We start from the raw sequence: 22,454 nt of genomic DNA on the forward strand, positions 1-22,454 counted from the left end.
TTTTTTTTTTAAAGATTGATTGATTGATTGATTATAAATACACTGTAGCTGTCTTCAGACACACCAGGAGAGAGCATCCGATCCCATTACAGATGGTTGCGAGCCACCATGTGGTGGCTGGGAATTGAACTCAGGACCTCTGGAAGAGCAGACAGTGCTTCGGAGCCATCTCTCCAGCCCGGCTTTTTAATTCTCAGTGAGTGTGTGCAGGTATGCTCATGCTGCTGGATACATGCAGGTGAAGGTCAGAGGGCAATCTCAGAAGCCAGTTTCTTTTTTAATGCACATTCTGGAGATTAAACTTAAGTCTTTGTGCAGAGGCCTTAGCAACTGAGCCCTCTCTCTTATTTTAACCCACGTTCTCCTCCCCTGGCCTCATTGTCTTAGGGAAGATTACTTAGCTGCACATGCAGTTCGTGTGGTGGCTGTACAGTGGTGTCATGTCTCTCTCGTCTTAGTATATTTTCCTGTCCTTACATGTAGTGCTGTGACCCAAGACTGGCTTAGAATGGATCCACTTGTTTTGAGGATCCAGTTTCTATGTCTGTCACCCAAAGGCAATGTCTGCTTTCCTGAGTGATCAACACTTCTAAGTGTGCTTGTTCCTGGGGCCTCTCTTTTTTATTATTATTGTTTTTTAAGACTTATTTTATATATATGTGAGTACACTGTCACTGTCTCAGACACACCAGAAGAGGGCACTGGATCCAATTACAGACGGTTGTGAGCCACCATGTGGTTGCTAGGAGTTGAACTCAGGACTTCTTCCAGAGCAGTCTTAACCACTGAACCATCTCCTGGGGCCTCTCTTAAGGTGGTGGTTTTAAATTTCACAATGAAACCCAGGCTGGCTCAAACAGAACTGCTCTAAGAGACTGACTCTGACTTCTAGAAACCCAACATTTGAAAACTAAAATACATCTTAAAAGTTACTAGAGGTCCAAAGAAGTCACTCAGAGGACAAACCTCACTGCATGAGGTCCTAAGTAAAGCCAGGGTTTATCACATGCATGTGCTCCCATTGCCCCTATGGCAAGATATGAAACAGAGACAGCGGAGTCTCTAAGTTCACAAGGCAATGAGACTATCTCACACAACCGCAAAGTGTATGAGAGACCCTGGTGCAAACAAGGTGGGAGACAGGAATGACGCCGGAAAGTTGTTCTCTTGAGCTCCTCATGTTCACTATGACACACTTACATACACAGACATCCAGGTATAGGGGAGGGAGAGAGAGAGAGAGAAAAGGAGAGAAAGAGTTAATTTAAGGGGACAGTAATGGAGAGATGGCTCAGCAGTTAAAAATACTTGCTGCTCTTAGAGGACTCAGTTTCCTTTCTCAGCATCCATACAACCATGAGTATCTCCAGTTCCAGAAGGTCCAGTGGCCTCCCCTCGCTTTCTGAGGTACTGCATGCATACGGTGCAAATATGTGTGTGCAGACAAAACATTCATGTACATTTAAAAAAAATAGATTTTAAAAAGGCTATTATTCAAAACTGGAAAGGTAGAACTGGTGGCAAGATGGCTGGGTCTTTATCAATAAGCCAAAGTCAGCTATCATATATTCTTTCCAAAAGAGCTGTGAGTGCAAAATGAGTGTCTGACCCATTGAAAACGCTGCCTGGGGGCAGTAACCATCCACAAATGGCAAACTGCAGAGCCTGACAAGAGGCTTTAGACCCCGGCTGAAAGATTTGCTTTTGAAAGTGGTGTTTGTCATCTTAGACATAGTTCTTTCATAGTTCCAATCTGAGGAAACGAGTCTCTGCCAGGACCTTGCTGTCTGTTTAATGGATGATGTTGCATTTTCCTACCTGTGGCATTCATGAAGTTTCTGTGTGTTATGTTGGGGTTTATGTTCAGCAAACATCTTAAAGGGCTGAGTCTGATATGGTGGCCTTTGTGATAACTTCATTCATACTAATGCTCTTCTCTTACATCTTTAGTCTATCTATTAGGGCTGATAGAGAAGCTCTCCTCTGACTAGTAAGTACAGGGTTTTGTTGGCCAAGAGAACTGGTGGCAGGCAGTGCTTCTGAGGCGGTGTGAGGTATGAGAAGATTGGAAACCCAAGTCTCAGTAGAGCCTGCTGTTCCTTCCTTCAAGGCTAGGGTCCATTCTCTCATGTACAACCCACATATCCAGGGCTGTTTGTGAATGCAGGAATAAAGATGGTGGTTTCTATATATAGTCAGGTGGGCCTTGCCTCCCAAGGGCCAGCCCCAGCTCTGGATATTTTATTTTGTTGGGGGCAGGGGATGTTTCACATTAGTCCATATTTTATTCTATTTACCCACTTACAGAGTAAAATGTTGGCTAGGCAAAGTGGTTCATACACGCTATCCCAGTTGCCAGGAGTCCGAGGCAGGGGGATCACTTAAACCCCAAAATTCAAGGCCAGCCTAGACAATATGATGAGTCCTTCCTCCTTACAAAATCATATAAGGGGCCAAGGTTCTTCCTACAGAACCTGACAGCTAAAAGCTGTCCTTTGACCTCCACACACACCATGGCACCATGGCATGTGCCTGCAAGAGAAGATCAGAGGGACAGTAAATAATGTATATATTTCTAAATAAGAAAGGAAAATAGTCATGTTACAGTAATGTCACCAAATATTTCTAGTTGCAAACTATAAATGTTGGTGTCTAGGACATCAGAATCCAGTTTTGGGTGGCATGGCTTTATTTGAGGAAATTGGATTCTTAGCTAAATATTAAATAACTTTTCTCTAGAGGTTTTGTTTTTAAATCTTTTCCGGTTAAATTTTATATTTTATGACTTGAAGTCACAGAAAAGCAAAATCAGACCAATGTTGCTTGACAAAAGAAAGGGGAGCTTCCTGGCACTGGCTGGCTGGCCTTACCCAGCAGTAGGCTGGCCTTCTCCAGCTATAGCGTTTGATCAGTCCTTTGAACAGGTAACTGTGGCAGAGTAAGCTTGTTCCTGAGAGGTTGTCCTCCTTCAGGTGCCAATTAAAATTCCCAGCCACCCTGTCTCCAGCCTGTGTTCAGGAGTGACCCTCTGCACGCCCAGGCATCAGAGCAACACAGTAACTACAAGTCACTGCATCTCTGCGGACCTTGCTTTTCCCTATCTGACAGCCCCGGGCTCAAGTTCAGGGTTATCTGTATATCTTCCAGTTCCAGGATAACAGCAGCAGTAATAGCAGTGGCTATTGAGAAACAACCTAGGGGTTGGGAATTTAGCTCAGTGGTAGAGTGCTTGCCTAGGAAGCGCAAGGCCCTGGGTTATGTCCTCAGCTCCAAAAAGAAGAAGGAGAAGGAAGAAGAGGAGGAGGAAGAGGAGGAAGATGACGAGGGAGGAGGTGGAAGACGACGAGGGAAGACGAAGAAGAAGAAAAGAAACAACCTCACAGATGCTAAATCTCTAGTTTTCCATGGGCCCCATCTTTGGATGTGACCAGAAGCCCTGTTTCCTTAAGAAATTCTTGCTAAAAAGCAACAGATGAAACAGATGAAATCGGAAGCCTAGATAGCCTCCTTGTGTGGTTCCTAGTTGTCGAAACAGCAGCTGCTAGTTAGCCCCTACTCACTGTTTTATCACTGACCAGGGCCAGGTAGGAGAGGACAGGGCAGCCGTCAAGTCTGTAGTGTGTGAGTTCATTATAGCAGGGGTGCTGTAAGTCAAGAGCCAGTGCCCCAGGCTGAACCCACTGCAGGGACTGCCCTAGTGGGCCAAGCCCAGTGTCCTGGCTGTGGATGGTCCTGCCGCTGCACTCCTGCTGCTGCTGTTGAGGGCAGAAGTCTGTACTGGTGAGCTGACCCTCTGAGAGCCATAGCACCTGCCCCTTAGCTGACACCCGGCCTTTAGCTTCACAGCTCTGGAAGGCAGCCGCTTTGGATGGCAGAGGCTTGCCATCTGAGGCAGAAGACAGGCTTGCACACTGCTCACAGGCTGTGGCTGGATATGTCTCTGAGGCTTCCTGATGTCTAGGGCTGTTCCATGTGTCCTTCCCTGGAGTGCTCCTATTGGTGAGGTGAGGTGGTTATGTCCCCTTTACCTTCTCTGTTGAGGAAAGTATGCCAACCTGAAAGAAAATAGAAGAAAGGTTATTACATTTATTTACTGTGTGTGTCTCATACATACACAGTAAAGTAAATGTAGTTTAACTGCATTTCATTGACTAGATCCAAGAGGCCATTTAACTTCAGCTGAAGAAGGAAAGAGCCTCTATCTAAATTACTGTAAAAATGACTTGTATCCCTAGGCTGCTGCCTGCTTCAGTCCACTCTGTCTGTGGTTTATATTTTCAGGCCATCATCAGGCCTGGGCTGGAAGGCACTGTAATTCTTTAGAGATAGACAGTAGACTTAGCAGTGCAGACATGGGCTCAGCTTCTCAATTATTTCAGAGCGCAGCACCTCCAGCCTGTATCTGCCACTCCCCACCCTACCTCCTAGAGCTCCTCCCACTCCTTATCATTTGCCCCTGCTGTCCCCAGTCTACCCAGTGAGTAAGTCAGTCTCTCGATTAGTGGGCCCGTGCATGCTGCAGTGACTCCATAGAGGTCAGAGGACAGTGTGTAGGATACAGTTCTCTCTACCAAGTGGATCTCAGGGAATGAACTCGGGTCATCAAGCCTGGTCCTGTGCGTCCGTTCGGAAGGGTTTGAAGCCTCTATCTGTACGTGTGCTTTCCTTTTTTCCAGAGAAAAACACTCATCAGGTTGGGATGAGTGGTAAGATTTTATAAACAAATAATTTAACAGTTCTCCATCCAGTCCTTCTATAATTTCTCTGGTGAGAACAGCAACCACGGACATGGAAAGAATTTACCTGAGCATCTGCTGACTGAGGAAACAGCCAGGCCAGAACAGCCTCCAGAGCCAGAGCTGTCCTCATCTCTCCCCTTCCACTCGGAGTCCCAGCTCCTACTGTGCCATTTTGGCACATTACTCATTTATTATTGTTTGTTGGTGGTGATTATTATTATAGACAAAACTTCTCTGTGTCTCCTTAGCTGACCTGGAGTTCCCTGTGTAGAGCAGGCTAGCCTGGAACTCACAGGAATTCCTCTGCCTCTGCCTCCAGAGTGCCGGGATTAAAGACGTATGTGACCACACCCTTGCTATTCTAATGGACACCAAGACTCCTTGTTAACTGTGTCTATTGAGACCTTTCTGCCACCCAGAAGGTGGCGTCAGCATCTCTTTAGCTTCCAAATAATCCAGGAGCTAAGCTTCAGGTGCCTGGGAGGAGCTCTTGGGTTCTAGCCATCATTGGTTTTGGAGACCTGCTACTTTTTTCTTTTTCTTTTTTTTTTTTTTGTAAACGCATCCAGTTCTGCTGCATCTAAGACAGAGCCAAATCAAACTTGGTGCACTCCAAACACACAGTCCAAATGTCAAGAACTTCTGTGCCCTAAAATTAAGAAACCTAATCTTTATGTAAACACTCATCAGTATTTTGAGTCACGATCGCATTTCCTTAAAAAGCTGGGTGTGCGGGAGGATCAAGAGACCAAGGCCAACCTGGATCAAACATCTGTGAAACAGCTACATGTGTCAGTTGTCTTTTCTTTCTTTCTTTCTTTTTTTTTTTTTTTTTTTTTTTTTTTTTTTTTTTGGCTAGACACTTTCATCCTTAACAAAGAAGAGAAAGAGTTTCTGTGTCTCTAACCAGACAGAAGCAAAATCAGAACATAGATGGAGTCTGTCCACTGGGAAGTGAGCTGTAACCCAAATGTCAGCTCCTGCTGACTCTGTCTCCCTGACTTTTAAAACACCCTCAGCACCAACAGCCTCTGTGTCAGCTGAGAAATTGCCTTCCTTACCTTCTGTTGCCTGTGTTTACTTTTGCTCTCTATTTGCTTACATTATAACCTTGCTTCTTATGTTACAGAGAACATAGGGCAGAACCTAAAGTTTACTTTGATACAGGCAGCCTGCCAAAGCCAGGGTTTGGCATATGGAGGGAAGTCAGAACACTACCTTCCCTGCCAAAACCAGTGTCTGTCTTGGGGAACTTTCTCTCAACCCCAGGGGGAAAGAGAGAACTTCAACTGTTCATCCTCATGTGCAGTCCCTGATGGTTTATGTCCAGTTTCCAAAAGCCCACTGCAGCCCGTTGTGGCTGTTGAAGTGCTTCATGCCTGCACCCTCAGGCATTCCTGGATGTCCCAAGGTGCCACTGCGGAGCTGGGCTCATTTCAGCAGCCCTGAAAGGATATACCTGCAGCATCTCGGAACACAGCGATTCACTTGACCCTGCAGAGTAGGATGGAGCATGGGAGGTCGGTCTTCTTGCTATGAGACGCCTGAGGTCGTGGCTTCCCTTGGGGCTGACTGGCAGAGAGAGGCTGGGGCCTCACTCTGTCTTCAAGTTCATTTATTCTACTCTGCCCCTGGTGAGATCTTCAGTTCTAGGCCACACGTTAGTGCACTTAGATAGACGAGCCACATGTAAGTTGAGACCACTGTTTCAGGGCTGGTGACGTAACTGATGGTCCAGCACTTCTTGAGTGTGTATGAAGCCCCAGGTTCAGTCTCCTGCACCAGCACTGCAGCAACAACAGAGACAGCACTGGGGCTGCAGAGTCAGTCCCACATCATTCCCTCTCCCGGGTTCCATGGCAGCTGGGCATGGTGCCTTTTTGAAACACAAAACTAGTGTCTTCACAGCAACCTTGCTGCTGGGCCAAGTTGAAAAGATAGGCCGGTTTCCCACCACGGGCCTTGCTGTCTACACATCAGCCCAGCTCTCCCCAGCAAGCTCTTGCACTACAGCCTTAAAGCAATTCTATGGGTAGAGAAGGAAACTAGGGGGTGATAGAAAGAACCTTCCCTCCTTTTCAGACAATTGGTTGCTAGGGATATGGCCTGGGACTAATTTTTTTCCAAAGAACTAATTTATTGTGCTTTTGGTAGATAGCCTAGGATGTGTTTCCTGGGCCTTGTTGTTGTTATAGTGCATGGTTGTGTGTGTGTGTGTTTTATAAATGGTGGCATGTGTACTTGTACTTGTAGTAGAGATCAAAGGACAGCTTTGAGGAGTCAGTTCTTGCCCTTCACCTGGGGGTCCAAAAGATTGAATTCAGGTCATAACTCTTAGAAGTAGGCTGTTGGTTGGGGATTTAGCTCAGTGGTAGAGCGCTTGCCTAGCAAGCGCAAGGCCCTGGGTTCGGTCCCCAGCTCCGAAAAAAGGAAAAAAAAAAAAAAGAAGTAGGCTGTTTTAACCATCGGAGCCATCTCACCTGTCCACTCCTCAGGGTTTTCATGCCTTAACTTCGTCAAGCGAAGGTTAGTTGTGTCTTGCATCCTCCTCATGCTCTGGGCTAGTACCTCCATTGAAAATGTAAACACAGACAGTGGTGAATGTACCTGAGGTGCCTTGTATGCTATTAGAAGAAACCATGTATATTATAGAAAGATGAGTATGGCAAACATACTGCTGTATGTACACTGAACTTTGTACCTAGCCTGGAACAAGAAGCTGACTTAGCCCTGCATCAGTGCCAGATTCCCGGGGGCTGGTGGATCCCAGTTGTCCTGGTTAGAAATAATTCTTCATGAAAAATGTCACTAGGATCAAAAGCACACTCTAGTGTGGTATAGAATGGTCAAGGAGGGGCAGGACACTCATGTGAGTGATGGTGCATGCCCTAGACCAACTAGGATGTCTGGGGTGTGGGCAGGAGCAGTGGTGATCCGTGCAGTGATAATAACAGTCTTAGCACTGTGCACAGCTCCCCAAGCCATGGCTACTGCTCGGGTGTGGCACTCTGTCCACTCCCTCTAGGGACTACCACTTCTCTGATCTTACAAGACATTCGAGGTAATTTTTATCAGTGTCTCCTTGCCAGGAACATTAATGTTGATGGCAACTTTCTGAGGTAAAGAAAATAAAATTCCCATAACAAGACGACTATGATATAAGGGGTGTAAACCATTTTATGCGTTTGCTACCAAGAGTGTGTGTGTGTGTGTGTGTGTGTGTGTGTGTGTGTGTGTGTGTGTGTGTGTGTGTGTGTAGCTTCAGGTGTTGCTCCTCAGATGCCATCCACCTTTTCCTTTGAGACAAGGACTCACTGGGATAAAGACCTGAACTGGCAGTTCAGTGAGGCTTGTCTCTGCCAAAAGCCCCAGCGAACGATCCTCTTGTTCCAGAGTCCCAGCTGTGAGATTGCAAATGTGTGTGCTTTTTCACATAAATACTTTTTCACATGAATCAAACTCAGATCTTCATGCTTTTGCCACACTCACTTTATCATAAAGTGAGCTGTTCCCCGTCCCCACCTGAGCCTTTTAGAGTGATGGATGGGCATTGCATAGTAGGTGTGAGTAGCTGACTTTCTTGAGGAACTTCAAGATGAAAATCCCACTGCTAGCATGGCCACTCCTGAATATATTAAATGAGGTGGCCATAGCTGTGACCATGGTAGCTTGAAGAGACTTCCCTTGACAACTCCATGGAGTAGAACCAACCAGCTATGCTCCTTAACGGAGCACTGTTTGCAGAGAAGGCAGGATCTAGCCACTGATGGGGAGGCAAGAGGTTGGACCCTGACCCTTCTTCAGAGAGGATTATGGAAATCATGTAGTAGGCAATATCTAAATCAAGGCCCCAAAGCGACTCAAACTTTTATCTTTGTGTGTGGCCTCAGAGCTCAAATCTGGCCTGCCTCACTCACACACATACACACACACACACACACACACACACACATACACACACCACCCCACCACCCCCACCTATAAGGATATGTGCCAGCAAGATGCCTCTGTAGGCAAAAGAACTGAGCTGAAAAGAAAGGCAGACAGACAGACTGGAGAGATGCTTAGCAGCTAAGAGCATTTAGTTTTTTTTTTTAAATATATTATAAGGCTATAGATTTCTCTTTATAATATAAGTTCTCTATGATAAAGGTGGAGCACACCTTTAATACCGGCACTTGAGAGATAGACAGGCAGATCTGTGTGACAGGCTACATAGACTATCTCAAAAATAAGCAAACAAACAGTTGTCAGGATACCTCAGTGCCTCTGAACTTCATATACATACCATAGCATGCCTATGCTTCTCCCAACAACAAAATATGTGTATACATTTCTATTTTACTATATACATTTTATCATATTTATAGTATGTATAAACATTTTTATGGCAAGGATAAGGATGATCGAAGTTGGATTGTGGGTTTCTCTTTGTAAAGATTGAAAGGTTAGCTGTAGAAAGGAGGGTGCGGGTCATGTGCAGTTCAGGGTTGACCGGGGAAGAGCAATCTGTGTCACTGCCTTCTCCTGCTGTGACATGTCCCCACTTTACAGATGAGGAAGTAGAATGCTAATACCATGTGCTTTGCAGTTCTCCCCAGCACAGCTGTGGCATTCCTCCCTCCTCCCTCCCACTCCCCGTTTCCCCCTCCTCCCTAGCTTAGCTTCCCTCGTCATGAGGAGAGGGACTTCTGTACCTTGAAATCATAGCTGTCCCTTTCAGCCATGTGGCCATCATTGTATGCACTCCTAAGAAGTGCAGGGAGGGAGCTCGGTTTTTGACTGACTGTGTGCATATACCCCCAGCACTCGGGAGGGACAGGCAGGAAGGCAGGAAGCACTGTTTGCAGAGAAGGCAAGACCTAGCCACTAGATCAGGGTCGGAAGCTCAAGGTCCTTCTCAGCTACACAGTGAGTTAAAGCCCAATTCGGAAGACACAAAGACTTTTTCTCAAATATATGGATAAGTAAAATTAACCAGTTAATTAAAAATTAAAAATACAAGATGCAGGGCGTCAAAGGCCCAGGACAAGCAACTTCCCACAAGAGACTACCCTGGAAGGCAGGCACATCCACGGCTTTCCCTCCTTCTCATGGAGGCAGCCCCTCCCATGGGACATCACTCTAGAAGACACTGATTTTTCTCTGGCTTTGTGTCACAGGGCCCCAAGGCCCTTGGAACGTATTTACTTTCGGGTCCTAATCTTTCATGGCAGAAATTCTCTACTGTGGTAATAGTCACCTGAGTGGTCCCCCTGTAAGACAGCACCCCTGCGGAAGGCTGAGAAGCCGTGTTGCTGGGAAGATCTGAAGGTGGTGGGTGCAGCTGTGCACCTGTAAGTACAGGCACAACTGCAGCTGTTGCTGCGTAGTGGGGAACACATTTGGAGATCAGACCCACACTACCTCATCCACACTGCAACCCAGGCTGCTCTTCATTTTTCTTACAGTGTTGGAGGAAGTGCGTCATTCTATTTATTTTCTGGAGTGGGACAGGAGTGGCGTTTGATCTTTTTCAAAACTCCTGAAGCATGTAGCACTCACTCTGTGCTCCTGTGTTTCAGGTGGTGAGAGCAGCTGAGGAAGCTGCGTCCACACTAGCCAGCTCAATCCACCCGGAGCAGTGCATCAAAGTGCTGTGTCCAATCATCCAGACAGCAGACTACCCCATCAACCTGGCTGCCATCAAGATGCAGACAAAAGTGGTGGAGAGGATTACCAAGGAGTCCTTGCTGCAGCTCCTTGTTGACATCATCCCCGGCCTGCTGCAGGTATGCACCCCGCTCAGGCCGCTCAGGGCAAAGTGGGGACAGAGCAAAAGCCACACGCAATGGCACTCTCCTTGGAACCTATATCATTTTTATTTAAAAGGTAGTTTGTTAGCTTCTTGGTTTTCATTTGGTTTTGTTTGAGGCAGGCTTTCTCTGTGTTCCTGACTATTCTGGAACTTACTACATAGACCAGGCTGGCCTCAAACTCAGAGACCCACCTGTTCTCCTGAGTGCTGGGATCAAAGGTGTGAGCTACCACTGCAGGCTTGCTAGCATGTTGTGGCCTTTTTATACGTAGGTAATATTTCATATTGCCTTCTCCTCTTCCTCTCCTGAGGATCCCCTTCCACTTCCTCTTCTACTTTCATGTCTTTTTTTTTTTTTTTTTTTTTTTTTTTTTTTTACTTTTTACTAGCTTGTTTGTTTTTAAAAGCCCCGGCTTTTGGAATGTTTTCTAGCTGGTGCTTGTTTTAATGTATTGAACTTTAGCAAAGCCTGTTTAGTCATAGTCCATCTGTGTCCTTTGTTAGTAAGGCAGATGCTCTCAAGAATATACAACCGCTAGTCACTGCACTAGAAATCCATTTATATTTGACAACCTGGTGAGTTTAATAGGGTTGCTTACAGAAGTGTGGGTGAGGGGATATTTACAGGAAGATGAGCACCTTTCTAGTGACTGCACCACTGAAGAAAATGCCTCTTTCCCAACAACTGCCTGTAGATACTTGGATGAGGGATCAGCAGCCTCAAGGTCCCTTCTCTTGCCCTATGACAGGATATTGACAGTCCATTCTTGTACACTTACTACATCTTCTTAGCTTACTTGCTCCTGTCTGCAGCAGAGGCTAACCAGTAACCCAGATCAGAAAGAGTGAGTCCTCTGGCAGTGAGTGTAAACACATGTCGTTCATTGCTTCCACAAATACTTGTGGCATCCTATGGATGCCCTGTGCCAAGGAGCTAATGGAGGGTACCTCCATCATTTGCCCTCCTATGTCTGTGCTTACTGGAGCTCTTCTACACAAGAGGCAGTGAGCTGGGCAGATTGGAGGGCCAGCCCTTCTGCTTCAGATGCTTCCCAGTTTGTTATGAGACACGGTAGGGCCACCTAGAAGCTGCAGGCAACAGTGAGTGCCCTGTGCTTTGTCACATAGAGAGAGGCCACTGGTGAAGAAAGGTAGAAAAACTCGCTTCCCATTTCATGCATGCGGCTGTTTGCTGTTTGCCAGCATTTGTTTGAACTTCTCATTAAAGACTAGGTTATCCCACACAAAGGGAAAGACAAATAGGTCACAGTTCCCAGAGAGAGAGAGAGAGAGAGTGTGTGTGTGTGTGTGTGTGTGTGTGTGTGTGTGTGTGTGTACACCACATGTGCATGCTTGTTGGTCAGAGAGCAACTCCATTTCTCCCTTACACCTTGTGAGTCCTGGGTATTACTTCCGGGTGGTCAAGCTTGATGTCCATGTCTTTGCCTGCTGAACCATCTCCCCAGCCTTCTCTTTGCTTTCAAGCATTTCTTCTCAGGCAGTTTGCTCCACCACCAGGAGGAATCTGGACGAGGCTCCCCAGGGATTTTCTCTTCCCAGTCCTCCTCCCTTTTGCCACCTTTGGTGTCAGCACCTGTGACAAAGAGCCCCTTGGCACCCATGCCCTCCTGCCCCTGCACAACGTTCATGCAGCTGGTTACCCTCCAGGGCAAGAGCTCTCTGGATCACTCACAGAGCTGAGATCTGTGGTTGTTACTGCCAAGTCCAGGGTTGTGCTCCAAGGGCATCTGTGGAAGCTCTGAAGCACTGGCTGGAAGGCATAGCTTTGATCTGACTTCCTCTCCATGTTCCCCCTTGACTCTCTAGGGTTACGACAACACTGAGAGCAGTGTACGGAAAGCCAGCGTGTTTTGCTTAGTGGCAATCTATTCCGTAATCGGAGAAGATCTGAAACCTCACCTCGCACAGCTCACGGGGAGCAAGGTGTGTATAGTGTTACCTGCTGTTGCCTGTACCTGAGCTGCCAGCCCCTCGTGAGCCCTTGGTGGCAGCTCTCTTCACTGGGTGTGTTTAACTATCTGACTTTGCAAAAGGCATTTTCCCTAAGGTGAAAATGGCTTGTTCTGCAGTAAAAACAGGAGGAGGTGGTGCTGATGACACACTACAGACTATTCTGTCTTTGAAAAGACAACCTGACTTCCAGTACATTTACTAAAGGAGAAAAACCTGGGTCAAAAGCCAGCTTTCCCCACCCTCATGCCCCACAGAATTACTAAAGAAATTGACCTGAGGGTGGGCAAGTTGATTCAATGGGTAAAATGCCAGCCATGAAGCCTGATAGCCTGGGTTCCGTCCATAAAGGCGGAAGGAGAGATCTGACCTCCACATGCATTCTGTGGAGTGTACATATGCGCGCGCACACACACACACACACACACACACTCTCTCTCTCTCTCTCTCTCTCTGAGTTGGAGCCGAGGACCTTGTGAACATCTCAGTAGGATGTCCACTGGACCTGCTGCACCCCAAGCACTGTGTCATCCACTTGGCATGCTGTGTAGGGACACAGGGGCACATAACCCTGCTCTTTGTTAGAGGAATTTCCCAGTGAGCATATTTAACACAGCTGGGGAACACCATAGCCAGAGCCTCACTTCCTCAAAATTCAGGAACCTCTGCACCCAGCCCCAAGACAGGATTCCTAAGGGGCAACAGTGGTCATTTCCCTCCAGCCGGCTAGGGTGCACACTGACTATTACGCGTGTACTGTCCCCTGTCTGAGAAGAAGTTGTAGGCCAGTGCTTCCTTTCAGTTCAGCTACCACTTTGATGCTACTGAAGTGCATCATAGCCAGGGTGATGCTGGCCTCTTCCCCATCAACCCTGGGTCAGCTGCTTCAAAGCTCATTTGTGTGATGTCAGAAGTTTGATAGCCAGCCACCCAACCACCATCTAGATGTCAGTAGCTCTCCCCTCAGTTGTAAGCTCACTATTCTTAATGGCTCTACACATGGTCAGATGTCGCCAAAGACAAAACCGTCCAGTCAGAACCTCTAGTCCAGAGGAGATACTCTGTGAAAACAGATGGAGAGAAGCAACAGAAGTGAGTGGGGATACAGTAGGATAGAGTTAGGGAGTGATTGTTAGCATTCACAAAGCTCTGTGTTCCACACCACACACCCTCACCCCTCCCCCAGCACTGCACAAACTAACTGGGTTTGGTGGTTTTCGCCTATAACCTCAGTTCTTGGGAGGTGAGGGCAGAAGGATCACAAGTTAAAGATCATCTTCAACTACATGGGGAGTTAAAGGCTAGCCTAAGTTATATGAGAAGATGGATGGATGGGTAGATGAATGGGTGGATGAGTGGGTGGATAGATGGATGGGTGGAATTAAAAGCTAGCTTGAGCTACGTGAGATTCTAGATTGATTGATTAATAGATGGATTGATTTGCCTTACCTGAAAATAGGTCGGTTTGTTTGATTGATTAATTGAGTGATTGATTGTCTTTTTTGTTTGTTGAAGACAGGGCTTTTCTATATAACACTGTCTGTCCTAAAACTCCCTCTATAGACCACACTGGCCTCAAACTCCAATCCCACTGCCTCTGCCTCCCAGGTGTTGGGATTAAAGGTGTGCAACAATACACCTGGCTCCAATTGTTTTCTTAACTATTAATGAAAAAAAGGTAGTGGTATTCACACAGTGTCTGTGAGACCAAGAGCCGTCCTTTTCTCTCCCTTAGCCTCCACAGGGATTCAGAGGTGGCTTGGCTACACTGAGGTCCATCAAGGCACTGTTTATAAAGGAGGTCAGACTTACACATTTCTTAATTAATCCAGAAATACTGCCCAGCCTTTTCTGACATATGTTTTACACGTCTCTTCCCTCGTGTAGGTTAGATTCTTGCTCTGTTAATTGTGCCTTGGTTCTCACAATTTTTAATTTCAAGGAATAAATTTGTCTTATTGTTGTTTCCTGGGACCTTTGGGTCCCTTTCCAGAAACCATTTACACACCCACTGTCATGAAACTCTTGTTCAGCGTTCGTTGGAGAGATTTAGATTTTAAACTCTTAGATCTCTTAGATTCTGGCTTGTGATTCACACGGGTTGTTTCTGTTCTCCTTCCCATCCTGTCTGTCGTGCCATGCTCACACCCCAAGCAGCGATGCTTCTGCCTCACTGTCATGCATAAGTATTCTCCCTGACGTGTCAGCTGCAGGAACCACATGAGAGGGGAGAGGGAGTCTTTCTGAGACTGCCTTAATTCCCTTAGCAGGATTACCTCCACTTGCACCCGTATTCCTGCAAACAACACAACTCTGTTAATGCGTTATGGCTGAAAACAAACCCATTGTGTATGTGAACCACACTGTCTGTATGAGTCCCCTGCTACCAGATACCCAGCTGGCTCCCCTGGGGTGACGTTTTTGCCTGTGGTGTTAGGTAAGGTTAAACTTCATTCTGTTGCAGATAGCTGTCTGTCCATCTGCATCAGTGGCTGTAAAGACAATCCCCTTTCCCTCACAGTCTTGACACCATTGTCAAAACCCCTGAGCATCTGTGGATAGGTTTCCTTCTGCAGTTCTGTTCCATTCCACCAACAATCATCTACATAACTCTTCATGTGGTTGGCTTTGATTTTCTTTGTGTTGATTTGTAGGTTTTGCTGGGAAGTTGTGTGTGTGTGTGTGTCTGTCTGTCTGTCTGTGTCTGTGGGGAGAGACATACATGTGACCTGGCACATTTGTGGAAGTCACAGGATATGTTCAGTTGGTTCTCTCCTATCATATGGGTCCTAAGAATCAACCTCAGATCAGAAGGCTCAGGAAAAGTGCTTTAATCACTGAGCCATCTCAACCCCCAAAGTTCTGGGATTTTCGAGATAAGCTTTACATACATACATACATACATACATACATACATACATTTATTTATTTAGCTAGCTAAGTTTTGCCTTTTTTGCAGTGCTGGGGAAAATCAAAACCAATGCTAGGCTTTGTGGGGTCAACCATGATAACCTTGGGTATGGCTGGCATCAGTAGATGTCTGTAGGAGGGAACCTGGGGGAAGGAGCAGCTACAGCACAGGTGTGGAGGTCGTCTGGGTCTTTATCCCTGTGTCATGTTGGTTCTGGCCCTGTGTGCCTTCCTCAGCAGGCCCTGCAGCCCATCCTTCATACCACTTCATACCACTTCATACCACTGTGTGCCTGGCCTCCTCATCTAGTCAACAGCACACCGCTGGTGTTTGCTGGATGAATCCCAGCCAGAGCTTCTGGGTGCCAACTGGTTTCTGGCAGTCAGTGGATTGCTGGCCTCTCTTCTGCTTCTTGCTGGCTTCCCCTGTTCACTTGTCTCTGTCTCCTCTCTCTGCAGATGAAGCTGCTGAACTTATATATAAAGAGGGCCCAGACTACCAACAGCAACAGCAGCTCCTCTTCTGACGTGTCTACACACAGCTAGTGGCCGTGCCAGTCTGTGCAGAACACACATTGGTGGTGCCTCTGAGACGCTCCATCAGCTGCCTAGTCCACCCAAGGAGGCCACACATAATTTATTACAATCAGTATTTTGGTCCCTTCCAGCTTTTGTGTAGAACTTTGCTGGTATTGAATGTAACGGAAGCAAGGCCTGTTATGCAGTCTCCCTAGAAACAAGAGGACTGAGAAATGAAGAGCCATATGTGCACGTGTCTTGCACCACCTGCTGACATCACCAAACCATGGCGGGCACAGCTCTTAGAGACCAGAGCTCTCTAGCCAGTGCTTGGTGCACAGACTTGGGTGGTTTGGGGTATTGCTGTGTGTTCTTTATGCTTATGTTCTTAGAGTGTGGTCAGATGGGACAAGACCCCTCCTGTTTTCAATGACATGGAGAAAGGTCGTGTGTGTGTTTAGGTTGTATCTTAGAGACTCTGTCAAAGTGGAACTGCAGTCTGGGCAAGAAAAGGACAACAACCTGGAACTGGCCTCTCAACAAGCGTGAGGGGTTGGTTTCTTGTGCAGAGGGAGCCGACTTCCCTGCCTTGGGAATAGAATCAGTAATGCCACCAGAGTTCTCACGGTTGCATTAAAGAAAAGATGGCTGTAAAGCACCAAAGTTGGAACCAGACTTGTTCAGTGCCCAGGGACGTGCTGGCCACACCTCTTGAAGCAATTATGGGAGACTCTGGCTAAATAGATTTTAAATAAAATCCCTAAGCCAAATGACAGTTCTTTATGCAATCATGCAAACTTTCCTAGGCTGGCCTTGGATTTGGTATCCTCCTGCCTCAGCCACTTAAGTGCTGGCATTATAGATATGGGCCACATTCCCAGAAAAAGCCTGTTTGTAGCATTAATTTTTGCAAAGCATGTGCTCTTCTAGTGCAGAGCCCACTGTAACTACCAGAGCTGAAAGCAGAGGTTGGGCCGGTGAGTTCTCCCTCCAGCACTCTGTTTCTCTGACCCTCCAAATGACAGAGTCGGGCATGGTGGCTCATGCCTTTAATCCCAGCACTCAACAGGCAGAGGCAGGCGGATCTCTGTGAGTTCGAGGACAGCCAGGGCTACCTGGTAAGACCCTGTCTGGAAAAACAATCAAAATAAGAGATAGGGAGGTTGGGAAAGACCCATGGGAAGGAAATAGACACTGAAAATGAAGGTCCCTAATGTGTGCATGTGTGCGTGCGTGCGTGCATGTGTGTATGTGTGTGTGTGTGTGTGTGTGTGTGACATCTAACTGTCCCACTCTGCTGTTCGGAGAACTCGGGTGCATTTTAAGGGATTTGCTATTATTGACTGACTTGGGCTCAGAACATAGCAGGACCAGACCTTACTTTCAGTTAAAAAAACAAAAAATCCTGTCTGTTAAGGGTTCATTGATGAGAATCCTTCTCACCGTCCACTAGGATCCCTCAGTGTTTTACCACCGCCTTTTAGACAGGTGCACCCAGGCCAGGTTACGTAGGTGAACTCCCTCCCATGCCTGATGCAGTTAGGAAGGCCCTGCTCTGGCATTCTCTGCCCCACTGTAACTGGACAGTTCAGAACGTTGCCTAAGATCCTCACAGCACACACAAAGGGCCAGCCCGGAGTGTCACGTGCCCTCCTCCAGTCTGAGTAGAGAGAACACAGTCATTTCCCTCTCCTGGGCTCCACCTGAACACTGCTGCCTGAAGTGAGGAGACTCGCATGCCGCCACCACCTCATGGAGGGCAACTGCGCCTACTGCCGCTCTCTGAACCCTGACAGCTACAGCTGCCTTGCCTTGCCTCCACCTCCCCGAAGGACTCTGTTCAAAGCACCTAGACCCTGAAGGACTCTTCACAGCACCCAGAATTGTGTTTGCCTCCCCATCTATCTGACTATCCAGGGCCTTGAAACCCCCTACCCTGGGGAACCGCTCACCTGACTTCCTGCTTCCTGGCAAGCTGCTCCTTCCTCTGCTGGACAGGCGCTTTCCAGGTGCACTCATGTGCTGTGCGGACCGGGTGCCCACAGATGGCCTGGGCTAGCCTTATCTATGGCTCACAACTAGCTTTTCAACACCTGTGCAGGTAATCAGCAGGTTTGTCTCCTACATCTATTGTTCCTTTCTCTGCCACCCTTATGGAAACTCACACTTTAAAGGAAGGCAAATTAGAACTTTATAGACCCCCCAACCAGGACACTGCTAACAATTCGGAAGAGAGAAGTGCTCTGAAAACAATCAAGCACCAGGAGAGCTCACACGCATGGTCCCTGCGCCCCCAGATTGGGTGGTGTTTGTTTTGGGTTTTTTTGGGGCTTTTTCATGTTACATCCATATCTGTATTTATATCTTATTTGTTTCACCTCCAAGTGTATCATGGCAAATGTACAGATTTTTTTGTTGTTGTTGTTAATAATGTGCTAGGATTTGCTAAAAAAGAAAATTAAAAAAAAAAAAAAAAAGCCGACCTTTTGAGTTTTTCCTAGAATGTGAGACAATGCAGTTTTGTGTGTATGGTGCTATGAGAACCCTCAGATGCCCTGCAGGGTCTTGTCAGATGGCCACTGTCCTGCTGTCTTTACAGAGACAGCACACCTTTTTGTGTTACTAAAGGGTCAAACCTGAGAATAGCAAGTGGCCCAGCCAGTAATGACACTTGCTTTCCAGTCCTGACACCCTCAGTTTGATCCCCAGAACCTACATACAGATAGAACTGATTCCACTGAGTCATCTCTACCCTGCATGTGCGTGCTATGGTATCACAGTATCCCCTCCCCATATATATACACATTAATTAAACAAGAAAAAGGCCAGACACACCCTAATCTGGGAGGTTTTCTCTCTGTGTGAGTTTATGTCCATCCTGAGCCATTAAGTCCAGGAGAAAGTAAGGGCTCTGTGTCAAAAAAAAAAAAAGACCTGGCATGATAGTGCACACCTTTAATTCAAGCACATGGGGGACGGGGGAAGATGGATCTCTGAGCTCAAGACCAACCAGCTTGGTCTACATACTGAGTTCTATGTAAGCTAGCCAAAGCTTCACAAACCAGACCTGTCTCCATATATACATACGTATGTATGTATGTATATAACCAATGTCAGGATGGCCAGAACTACATAGACCCTGTCTCGAAAAAAAGAGACCCAACTATCCAGCAAACGCCCCTCCGTCAGGTAGCTCCTGTGAACTCCAATCATTCAGAACAGCTGCGTGAGAAAGTACCCTGCTTATCTGAACCCTGTTTTCTCAGCCAGGCAACAAGAACACTTTTCTAGAAGAGAATCAGTGCAGGAGGTTAAGAGCACTGACTGTTCTTCCAGAGATCCTGAGTTCAATTCCCAGCAACCACCTGGTGGCTCACAACCATCTGTAGTAAGATCTGATGCCCTCTTCTGGGGTGTCTGAAGACAGCTACAGTATATTCAAATATAATAAATAAATAAATCTTTAATTAAAAAAAAAAAGAGGAAGCAGAGAGGAAACCTTGACCCTGGCTCCAAGACTGACCCAGGCCGGATAAAGGGTGAGTGCTAGCCATATTCCTCTTCAGTCCTTGAACCTAAGGTAGGGCCTGGCACTGGCTGCTGGACACCAGCAATTGTGTGGCTTTAGGGGGAAAGAAGACACAATGCGATGGCCCCACAGCTTCTTTGAAACCTCTTAAAATGTAAGTCTTGACTTCTAAAGTCATCATTTAAACAGTACCACGCCTGCCTCTTCAATGTGAGTCCTTGGGCTCAAACTTAGAACTCATGTACATGTGTTTGCAAGTCACAGACCCCAGCCCCAGAGTGTAGCTTCTAGATTAGCTAGCTCTCAGAAAGAGTCAAGCACAGGGTTTCACCTTTTGGTGAGTGTCCTAACTTTGTGATGGGTCAGGACGTCCTGGCAGTTCTTCCACAGTAGAGCAAGTGTCAGGATTCCTTTCATTTATAAGACTGGGTAACACCTGCATGAACCCCAGTCTAGGGGTCTCACAGAGTGCTCAGTTTTGAGAGGCTGGGGAAGGAAACCTTGAGTTCAAACCCAACCCGAGCTGCCCTGTCTCAACAGGACAGAAAGGATCTACTAGACAAAATGCTGTGGGAATTTGGTGGTGATGTCAAGTCAAGCAACCCTTGGCCACTGGTCACTTGCTCTGCTCCCTCCACTTCCTCCATGGACTGAAGTGCACAGGATAGTGATGTCACCTGCACCCCTCCCCACATACTTGGATTCCATTATTCATTAGCAAGTATGGAAAAACCCTGAGAGAGGGAGGATGGACTCTGGTTCTCTAAGCCCAGTACCATTGCTTCTTTTCCAAAAAGCAGCCAGGTGGTGCTCTGGAAGGACGGCGGCAGGAGCATGGATGAAACCTGCAGCTGTTCTTGCCCTCTAAGGGCTTGGACTTCTAGCTTTGCACCTGGCTTTGAAGGAAAGGGTCTGAACCCCTGAAACTGCTGAGGGTCTCATGGTGAGATTCTCTGGTTTGAAGTCCCCTTCCTGCTTAGGACACTGTCACATTAACAGTAAGGGTGACTGAGCACTGGACATCCTCTGTGAGGTATTTAATGCTTTTTTAGAAATATTTTAATTTGGGCTGATGAGAAGATTCAGCCAACCAATGGTCTTGCTAAGGTGCCTGGGACTCCATGGGGTAGAGTACTGACTCTTAAAAGTCATCACCTGATTTTCACACACACACACACACACACACACACACACACACACACACACACACACAATCTAAAAAAAAAATCAAAAGAACCTTAAGCATAAGCAAACTTCCAGCCAATTCTTTTGTCTCTGGTGCTCATCTTGCCACAGGAGTGCTGGGATGGATCACGGACACACATTGGCTTCTTTCTTGGATTCCTTGCAGACTAAACTTAGGCTATCTGGCTCTTGGCAGCAAGTATGTCTTACTACAGATCTGCAGATAATAGAGCCGCTGTCCTGTTCCAGTTCCAGATGAGGGAACTAAAGCACAGGGAAGATCCCAGCTAGAGAATGACAAATGGAGGGGTTGGGGATTTAGCTCAGCGGAAGAGCGCTTGCCTAGTGAGCGCAAGGCCCTGGGTTCGGTCCCCAGCTCCGAAAAAAAGAAAAAAGAGAATGACAGATGGAGCCAGGGCCAGCCCTAAGCTCCTCCCTCCCAGCCTAGCACCTTCCTTCAGGCATCCTTAGGTCATTTCCCTTCCCTGTGGTTACTGTGGTATTTAGGTCCTTACATCCATACATCAGAACCAGGAGAAGCTCCATCCCCTTTGAAAGATGATGAGCCTGAGAATGGATTCCTAGCAAGTGCCTACGTGATGCTGAGGCCACTGGTGTATTTCTCAGTGAACCTTCATGAGCATTCTAAGGTCCAGAATCTAGAATGCCACTGGGCTACAGGAAACAGCCTAAGAAACACCTTGTCTGGTCTAATAGGTAACTATGACAACAACTAACAACACCATAACTAGGACCATTGGATGTGAGATAGAGTAAGCTGAGGAGATAGCTCAGTGCCCAGAAGCCATGTAAAAGGTCTCCAGCATTGAGAAGGCAGGCACTGGAGGATCTCTGGGGCTTGCTGGCCAGCCAGTCTAATCCAGTGCCTTTGCTCCAGACCAGTGACAAACCCTGTCACAAAAATACAGTATCATTGCTGAAGAATGCCACCTTAGGTTATCTTCTGGCCTTCATGGGCATGTGCACATGCATGGATGATACACCCATGCACCAACACATACATGCATATACACACATAAAAGATTTTAAGTGAAATAAGTACCATGTTAGAGGAGAGCCCAGGCAGAAGTGTTGCACACAAAGCCCTCTGTTCAGAATGGTTTTCTTCCGTTAGCTTAGCCCAAGCCTCCCTGACCTCTCTGATTCCTCCTATATTTATTAACTCACACTTTAGAGGTTCCCAGCCAGAGCGGACAAAGGTCATGTGAATGGGCATCTAACCCTGGATTACGTATTGATAGTCATTGAAATGCATCCACTCCACGTCCACCTCATATGTGGGTCCTTCTGCCAGGCCATGGGTTCCCAGCAGTGGGCTCCTCCTCAGGCCCTTCCTGTATGTCCTAGAAGCAGCTGAAGTCCCTGGATGTCTCAGCATCCCTCCTTGTCCCACCAAGGTCTGAGTTTCAGCGGATTCAGTCAGAAAGGTGTGGGGTGGAGCAAGAAGGCATTTGGTTCAGGCTCTAGCCTCTTCAACCTCCTCTCCTAAAAGAGCATAGAGAGCTCCTGAGGCATGTCTGATGTCGTACCTGGTCAGTGTCTGTTGATCTACCAGTCCCTGGTCTAGGCCTGGATACCTCAGGCTGCAGTATGAGTAATAAGTGCTTACTGTATGCCAGGCTCTGTTCCAGTGAGCCATCTGCAATCAGCCTCTGAGGTAAGAGCTCTGATTACTCCTATTTCAGAGCTTGGAAACAGGCACAGCTAACTCTTGGGGTCACATCGCTAATAAGAAACAGAGCTGGGATCAAATGCAGGAGGACAGGCCAGTGAGTGAGGGCTC

General features: G+C 47.0%; 1 protein-coding gene across 40 annotated transcripts in view; it reads left to right on the forward strand.

Moving 5' to 3' along the window:
- Positions 1-18,413, forward strand: part of Clasp1 (cytoplasmic linker associated protein 1) — a 221,593-nt gene extending 203,180 nt beyond the window's left edge. For 39 of the 40 annotated variants that reach the window (XM_063272238.1, XM_063272254.1, XM_063272256.1 and 36 more), the window contains 3 exons: positions 10,304-10,510; positions 12,364-12,480; positions 15,877-17,078. In XM_063272238.1, coding sequence (XP_063128308.1) covers positions 10,304-10,510; positions 12,364-12,480; positions 15,877-15,963 — 411 coding nt within the window. In that variant the 3' untranslated portion in view covers positions 15,964-17,078. Of the gene's footprint in view, positions 1-10,303; positions 10,511-12,363; positions 12,481-15,876 lie in introns of all 40 variants that reach the window. The other variant, NM_001427589.1, reaches the window with a different exon arrangement.
- Positions 18,414-22,454: the final 4,041 nt, after the last annotated feature.

The sequence above is a fragment of the Rattus norvegicus genome, chromosome 13 (genome assembly GCF_036323735.1).
Source record: "Rattus norvegicus strain BN/NHsdMcwi chromosome 13, GRCr8, whole genome shotgun sequence".
NCBI classification, from domain to species: Eukaryota; Metazoa; Chordata; class Mammalia; order Rodentia; family Muridae; genus Rattus; species Rattus norvegicus.